The sequence below is a fragment of the Haemorhous mexicanus genome, chromosome 5 (assembly GCF_027477595.1).
Source record: "Haemorhous mexicanus isolate bHaeMex1 chromosome 5, bHaeMex1.pri, whole genome shotgun sequence".
Lineage (NCBI taxonomy): Eukaryota > Metazoa > Chordata > Aves > Passeriformes > Fringillidae > Haemorhous > Haemorhous mexicanus.
Genome location: NC_082345.1, coordinates 21,978,056 through 21,990,266, shown reverse-complemented (window position 1 = coordinate 21,990,266; position 12,211 = coordinate 21,978,056). Strand labels below are relative to the sequence as shown.

Here is a 12,211-nt window from a genome sequence, read left to right as displayed (position 1 = left end):
TTCAGTGTCAGACAGAGTGCTTTAATTTAAGGTTTTTCTAAGTAAGGTTCCAATGTCTTCTAATAGGAAAAAATCTACACAGGAGATAGCTGCAGTGTTGTGTACAAGAAGTGTTTAGTTATCTAGCCCACATTAAACAGCCTGAATTGAAAACTTGGGCACATGTTACTGAGCTCTGTTGTGGGGTGACTGTTTTGTGGCATCTCTGTGTATAACACATCCTGTAGTGCACTTAGCAAGATGCAAAATACATTCCAATACTTCAGTACAATTCCTGATTTTATTGTGAAACATTGATAGATTTAAGACAGATTAAGATTTTCTGTATCACTGTAACAAAAAGAGCACCAGTTTTGAGGAAGGACACAGAATTGCTGTATTTAGTGGAATGGTCATTGTATACTCAACTGTATTTTATACCCAGATAACCAAGTGGGTGATTCCATTAAGGAAGAGACCTTTCCCTTCCAATCAAACAGGATAGCCTTTCAGGAGTTACATCCTACTGTGCTACATACTCAGCAGTTCTAATTTCATGCTTCTAATTTTGTTGAAAATAAAACTAAATTGTAGCAAAACCCTGATGCAAGATACTTCAAGCATCTGTAGGAAAACATCCATGTAAACAGCAATACATGATACGGTACACTTTAAATAACAGACAAGTCCTATACCTTTCTGACAATATGTGGAACAGCTTTATGCTGCAGCTAATAAACACAATCAGAATCATAATGCACACTCACTCGATTGAAGATTCTCAGAATTAAGCCACATAATTTGGGAACAAACTGTAAACAACACGCCTCACAACAGGTTGACAGTGTGTGATCTCTGTAAGAGGTGTTAGATTAGAACCTACACTAACCAGTTACACACAACTGACAACTGTCACTAGCTGTGAAGAGAGGATAAATCATACTGGTACAGGAATCTCTGACCAGCATGGAGTGTGGAGATACTGTTTGCGTCTGTTTTCAAGTATGTGAAGCACCAAATGTCGTAAGATCATCAAAACTTTAGTATTTTGATCAGCTTATTGCTTTTACTTCATCTTTTCCTCACATGATAAAAGAGGGAAAGAAGATGAGAGTTAGGCACCAGGAAGAAATTTTTTTTCCCTCAGTCACTAATATTGGCCAAAAATGTGTATCATTTAGGCAAGTCCCTCAGAAGAGTTATAGTTTCTACAGACAACTTTTTATTCATGGAACAGCTATCCCTGTATTCAACTCAGTGTTTTTAAGTGGAATAAAGGGAACACCCTCTAAGGTACTACAGATTGAGAAGAGCTTAATTTTAAAAACTGTCAAACTGCAAATCTATTTCACCCTGTGCTAATTGTACATGATAATAAATAAATAACGCAGCTGTACATTACCTTTAAAGAGAAAGCAGTCTTCCAATTCTCTGTCTCATTCAAAGAGGTTATCTCCTGCTAAAGGTTAGGTAAAGGGACTAACTTTATGGAAATGATGGAGTTTAAATACCACAGAATTCAAGAACTACCACTGCTCTTTGTTTTTGCTTTTTTTAAAAAAGTAATTCTAGTTCCTTACATTGGAATTTAAGGGGGAAAGAGATGGAGTGGTAGAGAAACCTTATCCTAAGAGCTCAGCTAGAATATTTAGGCCCTCTCCTGTGTGACACAAGTTTTCCTCCCCCGTGTTGTGACTTGAGATGATGTCTTCACTCCCTTCATCCTCAATTATGGTACACTCACTGAACAGACAGACCTCTCTCGACCCACCCAGAAGACAGCACCCATAGCTGCAGAACACAATTTTCTACACTTTTTAAGATAGTAAAAGGCAGGCTTAAAAAGCACCATTTCCTTAACTGTGCATGATTAAAAACACCGCTTCACACAAGGTAAGGGTACATTTTCCATTTTCCCCTCTAGATATAAAAGTATTAAGAGATATCCAAATATTGAGGCATCAGTAAAAAATATACTGCTGCTGTTCCTACCACGTTGCAATTTATGGAATAAAATTAACAACCCAAAGAAATCTTCACAAATGAGAAAGCAATTTGTCAAAACTTCAAGAAATGGTATACATTAAATATAAACCTCATATACTAAAAAGGGCTAACTTTTTTAAAGAAAGTTTGAATTATCTGGTTCATTGATTTCAGCCTACCACACACTTACTTTGGACTATAATAAAATAACTAGGGGAGATAAAATACTATTCAGATGCTTCAGTTGGAGAACCGAGGTACCAATCTTGATCACTGCATTAAAACTGCAGCATGTGTGCATAGCCAAGAAGGAACAGCTCCTAAACGCTGCTTCCCTCCTCCTCCTGCGTCATGCCAGCATTGAACTCTGGAATCTGGTCTGCAAAGGACTGTGTCATCCACTGTCCGTTAGGAACCTCACTAAAGGACCCTTCGCAGTACTGTGGATTGCTTCCTGCTGAACAAACAAAAATCAGACAATTTTTTATGGCAGTTGACACCATGGGCTCTTTGTTCCCCAGCAATGGCTGCAGACTGAATGCCCCAAGCACTTTACCAGTTCCATTTGAAGACAAGCTGCACTGGTCAGTGTCATACGTTGCACGGTCACAGTAAGCTCCTCCATATGCTGCTTCATAGCCTGGGTCATACTTTTCTTCTTTGACAGCCATCTTTTTCGCATCCTCTGCACAAAAAGAACAGCTCAAGCATTAATATTTAGAATAAAAATTATCAAAGAGGACTTTTATCAGAAAAACCGCCACAAATTCTACAAGATTCTATCTGCTCCCCTTAAAAAATATAGGCTGTACTACAGAGAATGGAATCTGTAATTCTATAGCACACAGTTTAGTGAATCACATCTCCCCATTAAAAAATTCTTCATTTCTTTCTGCTTGGGAAACTGCTAGTATTGTACACTACACTACATTTTAATGAAGTGTTAACAAAATAAAAACAATACCTTGTGCAAGTTGCAAGTCAAATGTGTACTGCACCTCCTGGACCTCTGTGTTGGGTGTGATGCCTTTCAGTTGATCCCTTAAGTCTTTCAGCTTAATATAATAATGAACTTTATCTTGTGCCCGAGGAAACTGAGCACATCTTGCACTGGACGATGGCATAACATAGCAGAGCTTGAGACAAAGACCAAGAAAAACAGCATTACTGATCTCCGAGCTATGAGTTAATACTCAGTGCATTCAGAACAACTTAACTGTTTTACCTATTTGTACAAACTTCAACTAATGCCACAGGTGGTTGTGGAAGGGGCTAAATGAGTTTTCATTTTTCTTGGCCAGCCATCTGTCTTGCCCTGAAGACAGGGCTGATTACCAGCTGCTAAGTGAGCACAATTTTCACCAGTTATTTATGTGCTGCAGAAGAAGCAGTACCCATGTGTGTTACAAGAGAGCAGAGCACACTCCAGAACTCCCTGAACAAGCAGAGCTCTGAGCCAGGGCATAGAGGAGTATGTGATAGCATGCAAAGGTCCCAAACCAGTGAGGGAGGCAGCACAGGTTAATTAGCCTGGCTTATTGGCGAAGTGCATCTGCATGATGTACGCCAGGCTGTGAAATTGTTGTTAGTGTGGTTGGAGCCAGCTTCAGTGTTTCGACCTCTGCCAACAGCCCTAACTAAAGATATCAAGTTAGTTCAAGAAAAACAAACTGTATTCAATACTTCTATTACCATGCAGTCTTTATGAACAAGTACTAGTAAAAGGGATTATTTTTCTTACAAATACATCTACTGTAGAAGTCCTTAAGAGCTACCTAAGGAGCAAATACTTTATCCAATGATTCTTCAGGCTCTAATGGCAACACTTCCACCTTTAGAGAAAGGCAGCTGAAACCTGCAGCACTAGTAATTGAGGATAGAAATAAGAAGAAAAACAATCCAAACTTTTGAACTGACAAGGTAATGAAGCTTTAGAATAAGCTACCTTGGCCTTTGCTTTAACTTGTTTATAAGAACACATTAAACAATCCAATTATTAATGATACATAGCTGGTCTCTTGAGATATTTTCCAGTACTAGAGTTCTATGACTAATGCACTCTATCAAATTGCTTGTTTTATCTTAAACATCCAATTTAACTTCAAACTGCAGATCAGCTTAAGGAGACCCAGTCTGACGGAAGCACTTGGGCATGCCCAGATCCAGCAATCCTGAAGGGTCGTGTGCAGTAGCACAAGGATGGACTTGCTGTTCTTCCTCCCCCACTGTGGCACTCCATGGTCATGGTCAGTATCAAAATCCAGTAATACAAATACCCAGGGAATTGGACACAAAGGGGATCAGATGGAAATTATCATAAAAGCAGGCACATGTTACTTGTATTTTACGCAGTCCTCAGAGAATGCACCAACCTACTAATCATAACATACCATTTCTCAAAAGAAATCTGCAAGGCTGAAGAAGCTGCATTAAAGATGTGTCCAAAAAATGCACTACTCCCCTTTCTCTATCTAAGTAAAAGCCTTTCACACCTCTTGTACTCCAGTCAAACTGGTGTTATCCTAAGTGTGTGCAAACCCTGAGACTTCATTAAGTTTTAAATAATCAAAAGGGAGTGCCCTAGTTTTGTTTCTCATTCTCAATACTTACAGTTTCTGTATCTGGCACTTTATGTGGCTGCAGCCCAAACTCCAAGTTCTTAACTTTAATTCCAAAAACTTCTTTACTAAAAATTTCATAAATACCTAAAATGAAAATATAGGGTAAGTGGAAAAAAAAAAAAAAAGCTACTAGCAGAAAAAAATTCATTCAAAATTTCTCACATTTTCCATTAAAAGCTGCTATACGAGGTTTATACTTTTGTAGTTTCTGCATCAGAATTCGCCCTCCTTCCCGAAACTCTTTGCTAAAAGACAAAATACTCAAAATTATAATCACAACTATTAATTCATTAACAAGCCTGATATTTCCTTTTATTGTCTTACCTGGAGAGGTCTTTGCTTCCAGGTGTTGTCCTTTCAACCATGTTTGTAAATCCAATCCCATATTTATGTGGCAAGGTGTGGTCATCCATGTGGTTCAGCTGTTCATTACTTAGACCAGACATGAACAGACACTTCCCTGTGAAGTAGGAAGACAGATATGCATTTACCTTTTTCCAAGGAAAAAAATAAAAAAAATCCACTCAACTACTGCAGTACTGGAATGCTAAAGGAAGAATCTATTTTAATGAAGTATCAGTTAATTTGGGAAGACTACTGACCTATCCAGAAAGTTTTAAAACAGCCAATATTACTTTACCTCCTCCAAGAGGGCAGAAAGGCCTCAGTGGACAGGAATTCCTTATCATGACTGGGCAAACCAGTCTTTTATTCTAGAAGTTCAGTACAGAGCTTTAGATTTTGCGATTCATTTAAGCAGTGATCAATATGGATTTGGGGGGAAAGAATGTGGCAAATACTAGGTGTCAGCTTTCTTTGACAATTTGCCATTGCTTCTCCTTTAACTGGGCCTCTCTGACAGAACTTGCTGTCTTGAACTCATATTTAGCATATAAAAATCCCTCTCTGAAGAAAAAATACCCAAAACCCAACAAACCAAAACCCAGGAGAAAAACAAAAACCAAACAAAACCCAAGTTTAATTAAAATGCCACAAGTTATAACACAGTTCTGCAAATGCTAAAAGAAGAAAGAAAAACAAAAAACGTACAAAAATGGTTTCCAGGTCCTGGGTAATGATGTCCTTTGTAAGCTGCCATCAGGCCAGGGTTTATGCCAATCTACAAAGATACCAGTCCATTATAACAATGACAACATGGCTTGCTAGTCAAGAATTTAATCAAGTTAGAGTAAGGATGGTTAAGTTACTGTTAATAAACAAAAATGTATTAATGGCACCTTCCATCATTATTTAAAACACTTAACAATTTTGCAGCAGTGCCTTATTTAGATGTGCAAGGTCAAAAGAGCAGCTCAGAGGGTGCAGAGCTTCCAGGAAATAAAGCACTGAGTTATGGGCTCTCATGAATCTGTACTAAACATGAGCCTTATATTTCTCAAAAATTAGGACTTAGTTTTAACAGAAAATGCAAAGCAGCTCTACACACAGGAAACAGTTTATGTACTTTATCTTGCAAGATCTTGCCATATAAGCAATATAGATGAATAAGCAGAAAGAATGTAAATCACAACAAGTAAATAAAAGACTTTTCTGCCTAATCTTGAAACTGAATTACTCACTATCACAATATCCAGATCAAAGGTCAAAATATCAGGCAAAGTCTTGGTCAGAAGTTCAGCTTCAGATACACCATTAAAACGGTCCACTTTTCTTTTGACTTTAAAAGTATCTGTGATCTTTTCTTGTTTGCCTTTTGACTTGGCTGGTTTTTCTTTTTTAGCAGCAGGCTTTTTGGGTTGCTTTGGCTCAGTTGCTTTGGGTTTTCTTTTCCTTCCCCCCTTTTTAACTTCTGAAACACACAAAAAATATTCTTTTTGTACATTTCCCATGTTGCAGTGTGGATATTCAAATAGACTCAGCTAAATGCATGGACACAGAGAGAAATCAAGGTGGTAAATTTACCTTCAAAATTCATTAATTTAAGCAACACACCTGAAGCATCCTCATCTTCTGGCTCTTAAAAGTTTAGAGATTCAGGCAGCACAAGCACTGGCCATGACATGACCACTCAGACACTGCTCTCTCTCTCTATGTTCATTAATAATATTGAGCTGCAGAACAGTGTCACTTTCCAACAGTTAGTGCTTGTTTAAATAAGCCACACTAAACAAAACAATTCTTAGTGACCAATTCCCTACCTGTGATTACTACACAAACTAAGCAACTATTCAAACAAAAATATTTCAAATAAATTATACTGTACTTCTCTTGCAGAAAGATTAAAAAATAGGTATTTTGAAGCCAGAATCTTTAAAAACCCTTCTCTAACACAATGCTAAAACCCATTACTTCAGCTAAAATAATGCATTTACCCATTGAAAAAAAAAACAAACTGCTTTTCTTGGAACAAGATAATTACGTGAGACTGAACAATGAGCATACATTCACATGAGTTTACATTCTGTCTTTTTAATTGTCTGTTAGAACGTGTTTCTTAAAGAATACAATTAATCAATACTTCTACAGTGAGCATGAAGAAAAAGAAATCCAATAGGTCCAAGGAAGCAATTTAAGAGCAATATTTTTTTCCAATCAATCACTCTCACTTCAGCTCACTTGAACAGCCCAGTCAAGCTACCTTTTGGAGGCTCCTGAGCAATGTTTGGCTCTGGAATGCCCTCCTGAGTCGGCTGCATAGTCATCATTTCCATGTTGGGCATTGCAGTCATCACCTGATGGAACGGAAACGAGTAAAATGCTTGAGCTTGCTGAAGATATGCGTAGTATCTTAGAGAGGGAGAAAGAGAGAAATAATTTATCAACAATTTAGAAACTTACCGCTGAACCAAACAGAATGTAAACATCAAACTTTATCAAGGCTGGTATGTACCGCATTTACATTCTCTGATGACTCTGTTAAAAAGGCACTAAATTATCCACAACATCAAAGCAGTCTGGCTGCTTAGCTGGTATCAGTTAACCCCAACATTAAGAGCACAGTTCTCTTGTGATTGCTATGATGTGGAATTAACACAGCATTTGCAAGGGAAGAGTAGAACTTTCATCCTTTTTTTTTTTTTTTTTTTTTTGTATAATCACTGTAGCACACATTTCCAAAACTGTTTATCAAACAGACCAACAATTTATAACACATGTTGAGCTGAAGCTCTCTGGGCTTCTACAAGTTCCCTAAAGATTAGATCTTTTTATGTGGCGTCAGTTGCTTGATCTGGTAAGATACAGAATGGATGAATCATTCAGGGCTAAAAAGCATTAAGAATACACACAGCATTTGTCACTATGTAAATTATTAAACAGCTTTATCAAGTTGTGTGGCAGATGTTGTCCTGCTATCGCACACTGGATCCCAACACAAGGATCGCACTTATTCCACATGGCAGTGTTCACACATACAGAGATCCTATGCCTAAAGACATTTTTTCATAGACAGTTCTCTCCCTCCACACATTTGTTAGTCATATACAACCCTCACACCCATTTCTACTTTATTCTGTCACTCCTTTCTACCTACATAGCCACCTTCTTGTCCATAGCTTCTACTGCCTCACAAATACAAGTTCAGCAAGGACTTGGTGAACAGTAGATTTTCAGGAAATAATTTTTTCATCTCAGAGCTAAAATTAAAAACACCAAGTAATTTTTAGATATAGCGATATTTGTCCAAGAAAGCCAATAGCATCCTGTATTAGCAATAGTGTGGCCAGCAGGACCAGGGCAGGGATTGTCCCCCTAGACTTGGCACTGCTAAGACCACATCTTGAACCCTGTGTTCAGTTTTGGGCCTTTTACTACAGGAAGGTGCTGGAACATGTCCAGAGAAAGGCAACAGATCTGAGGAAAGGTCTGGAGCAGCTGAGGGGGCTGGGGGTGTTTACGCTGAAGAAAAGGAAGTTCAGGGGCGACATCACTCTCCACAACCACCTGAAAAGAGGTTGAAGCTGGGTTGGTCTCAAGCACCAAGTGACAAGACAAGGGGATATGACCTCATATTGTGCCAGGGGAGGTTTAAATTAGATATTAGGACAAATTTCTTTAAGGAAAGGCTTGTTAACTATTGGAATATGCTGCCCAAGGAACTGCCTGAGTCACCACCCTGGAGGTATTTAAAATATGTTGTAGATGTGTAAATTTATGGACAGGGTTTAGTGGTGGGCTTGGCAGTGCTGGGTTAATGACTGGATTCAATGATTTTAGAGGTCTTATCCAACCTAAATGATTCTGATTTTAAATTTCTCAAAAGAAGGGACCATTCCCTACTACACACTGGGTTTTTAAGGAACCCACAATCTTGTGATCAAGACACTAATTTTAAGCCAGATATCTATCCTGAAACAAGGAGAATAGATATGAACATATGTCTGTCAGATTCCCAGGGAAGTTGCCTAATGAAGCTATAAGAGATTTTCTGAGTACATGGAATACTTTAAACCCTCTGCTAGAAGAGTTCCATTTTATATAAAACACTTGTGCAGTAATGAACCAAACAAAACTGATTTTCAGGTTTGCATATATTTTAGGCCAGATTTCTTGCGTGGGTTCAGAAACATTTTTTTTTTTTGTATTGATGTATACATATTACAGAAGATTTAATTAAGTACTTTCACGATGAAAAGGTAGTGATTTGTTCCTCTCCCTTCCTTTCAGTTCATTATTTTTTCCTCTCCCCACCACCCCCCCTTCCATTCATGCTAAAAACAAAGGAAAACAAAAAGAAAAAGGTAAAGAAAAATATATGTTCACTGCAACAAAACCAGGTATTAAGTAATTTTCAAATCCCTTTCGGAGTAGAGACACGATCGCGCCCCACGCCGCCGCGCTCCCCCAGCCGCGGGCCCGGGAGCCTCAGTGCCCCCGGGAGCGCCTTCCCTCCTTCTTTGTACTCAGGGAGGGAGGCGGCCGCCACAGCGCGGCCCCGGCTTCCCGTGGGATGCGGGGAAGGAGAAGGACAATGGGCGATCACCACCGCAAGGCCCGAGAGCGGCTGCGGACGCCCGCCGATACCTGCCCAGCTCCGAGCCCTCCATGCCGGGCGCGCCTGCCGGGCCCGTCGCTGTCGCTGCTGTTGTCACCGCCGGCCGCCCCCACGATCCCACCGACCCGCCGGCCGCCCCGCCGGCCGCCCCACTCACGTGACCGTGTCGGCCAATGGGGGCGCAGGGCGGAGCCGCGGCCGCCCCGGGCGGGGGGCGTGAGGGAGTGGCCGGCGGTCGGGCCGAAGTGCGGATGGTGTGTCGCGACTCACCCCACCTGGCACGATGCTCCCCGGTGAGGGCGGGCCTTCGCACCCTCTTCCCTGTTCCCTTCCTCCTCCCGGCGGCGGGGGGGATGACGCACATCCGGCGCGGTCCGTGCACACGGCTCGCCCCCGCAGCCATGCCTGCTGGCGCTCCGTGGCCCACATATCTGCGGGCGCTAGCGGCCAGCATGCTGGCCATGTTCGCGGGGGCCGAGGTCGTGCACAGGTACTACAGGCCTGACCTTGTAAGTGTTCGGAGGGTCCCGGTCGCTGGTAGCGTGTGTGCGGGATGGAGGGTCTGCGGGAGAGGCTGTGCCTCGGAAAGGTCTCTGGCCTGGCGGTGGGCAGAGATCAGCCTCTACAGAGGCATTGGCCAGGCCGCCAGGACTTCATTGTGGCCGGTTCTGGGCTCCTCAGTACAAGAAAGACAAGGAGCTGCTGTAGCGGGTCTAGTGAAGGGTCACGAAGATGATGCAGGATCTGCAGTGTCTGTTGGGAGAGACGACTGAGAGGAGATCTCATTAATACTTGTAAATACCTTCGAGGTGGGTGCCAAGAGGATGGTGCCAGACTGTTTTCACTGGTGACCAGCGACAGGATTAGGAGCAAAGGCCATAAAATAAACCATAAAGAGTTACACCTCAATATGAGGAGGAACTTTCCATTGAGGGTGGCAGAGCACTGGAACAGCCGACCCACGGACGTCATGGAGTCTCCCTTCCTAGACACATTCCAACCCACCTGAACACATTCCTGTGTGACCTGCTCTTGAAAGGGGGTTAGGACTGCATGATCTCCAGAGGATGATCTTCCAGCACTAACAATGCTGTGATTCTGTGACTTCTCTGGGGAGTCGCCTCCACTGTGGACATAATACCACGTGTCGAGAAGGGATCTCTGCCGTGGAAAGCTGGGTTTAGAAAAGCGTGTGCAAAAGTGGCAAGAAGTGGCTGTACTAGATTTAAATAGACTTTATTTCCTCCAGTAATGGAAATGAAGGTGACCAATAGTTAACATTAGAAATTATGACAGCCAGGGATGTAAAAATGGCAGTCACAGAACTAAACTCTAAATGAGACCATCCACTAGAGATAATAATGGTTTGGTTTAGCCTCCTGGAGGTCTGACTTGAAAACTTTCTCTCATCCTTCTGCTCACGTATTCTTCTTGGGTTTTTTAATTTCTGGGCTACTTTCAAATGGGAAATAAGTTTTAAAAAAATACCATGCTTGAGCTGTCAGCTCAAAATTGAAGCAATGATGCTTCAGTCATTGATAAATACATTAGAATTTATGTGTTTTAGTAGTCTCTACTGTAGCCTTCATTACTGGCAAATTGACGTATTTATTTGGAGTGATCAAATCATCTATATCTCTTAAGTAGCATGAATTTTGAGGAGGTGCAGTTCTTGAAATGTCATCTTATCTGGTACCTTTGTAAAATTTTAACTCCAGTTTCAGTGCCTTATTTCTAAATCAGGGCAGTAGAAGCAGTGAAACATTTTTTTCTATCACCAAGAGCATGTGAGGAAACTTCAACTGTACTAGAACATCTTTACCAAACTCACTTTAATAGCAAAAATAAGCTTTGCTCCTTTAAAACAAACTGTCTGCTCTTCCTTTCATCTTGTTGGGGTTTTTTTTATTGTATTTTGCTACTATAAAATAAGTTTCAAAAAGGTAATAATTCTTAAGGTGTTTTGCATGTAGGAATTATATTCTGCTCAGAAAAGAGGGTGGTAAAATCACAGTTTAGTTGTCATGCTCTTCCAGAGTAAGCTCATTTACTGTTTTGGGAGTTTAATTTTTCCTCTGTCACAACACTGATGTCTTTCTCTGTTTTTAATAGAGCATACCTGAAATACCTCCTAAGCCTGGAGAACTGAGAACTGAACTGTTGGGTCTAAAAGAAAGATCAAGCGAAGTTCAGACTTCACAACAGTGACCAGAGTTATTTTTGTTGTGAAAACTAGAACCGATAAAATATTTATCCAACTGTTTAAGTTGCAGAAATACATATGTGAAATACTGTGCTCCTGTCATGTTTCTTTGCTTTCCTTGGAGCAGAGTTGCAGGCAGCATTAAAAATAAACCTACAGTGAATGTTGTTGGTAAAAGTCTCATCAGTTGTGTGCCAAAGTGCTTGTGAGTTCATGAATCTGGATTACATTTTAAGTATCCTTCAGAATAAGGTGTCAAACCACGACACAGATGTATCACTGACAGGAAATCTGCTTTGGTCCACTATAAGGCTGGAATCTTACAGTTTGGTCATCTCAGTTAAAATGGGGCAAATATGTACAGATTACACTGAAATCAGATTTGTTTGTGCTCCTTTTGGGCATCTTCATCTGTCTATGGCTGCTTTTGAAAGCTATAAGTATGCAAAACTCTGAAATAGAAAGTGC

At 40.7% G+C, this 12,211-nt stretch overlaps 2 protein-coding genes across 11 annotated transcripts; one reads left to right on the top strand and one right to left on the bottom strand.

Annotated features, from left to right (window-relative positions):
• Positions 1 to 261: 261 nt before the first annotated feature.
• On the bottom strand, positions 262 to 9,896 carry TDG (thymine DNA glycosylase). Of its 10 annotated transcripts, none has more exons than XM_059846196.1 (11): positions 9,816 to 9,859; positions 7,386 to 7,460; positions 7,186 to 7,279; positions 6,167 to 6,396; positions 5,637 to 5,706; positions 4,911 to 5,046; positions 4,749 to 4,831; positions 4,576 to 4,670; positions 2,930 to 3,101; positions 2,522 to 2,650; positions 262 to 2,422 (listed from the first exon to the last, which is right to left on the bottom strand). In XM_059846196.1, exons 2-11 carry the CDS (start codon positions 7,440 to 7,442, stop codon positions 2,286 to 2,288), a joined length of 1,203 nt encoding a protein of 400 aa, XP_059702179.1. In that variant the 5' UTR covers positions 7,443 to 7,460; positions 9,816 to 9,859; the 3' UTR covers positions 262 to 2,285. The 10 variants fall into 10 exon arrangements, with proteins under 10 accessions (XP_059702179.1, XP_059702178.1, XP_059702181.1 ...); XM_059846195.1 differs by lacking the exon at positions 9,816 to 9,859 and adding an exon at positions 9,570 to 9,704; XM_059846198.1 differs by lacking the exon at positions 7,386 to 7,460 and having other exon boundaries at positions 7,186 to 7,334; positions 9,816 to 9,896.
• Positions 9,775 to 11,926, top strand: LOC132327234 (ubiquinol-cytochrome-c reductase complex assembly factor 6). The gene is made up of 2 exons (XM_059846209.1): positions 9,775 to 10,049; positions 11,653 to 11,926. Exons 1-2 carry the CDS (start codon positions 9,792 to 9,794, stop codon positions 11,746 to 11,748), a joined length of 354 nt encoding a protein of 117 aa, XP_059702192.1. The 5' UTR covers positions 9,775 to 9,791; the 3' UTR covers positions 11,749 to 11,926.
• The last annotated feature ends 285 nt before the right edge of the window (positions 11,927 to 12,211 follow it).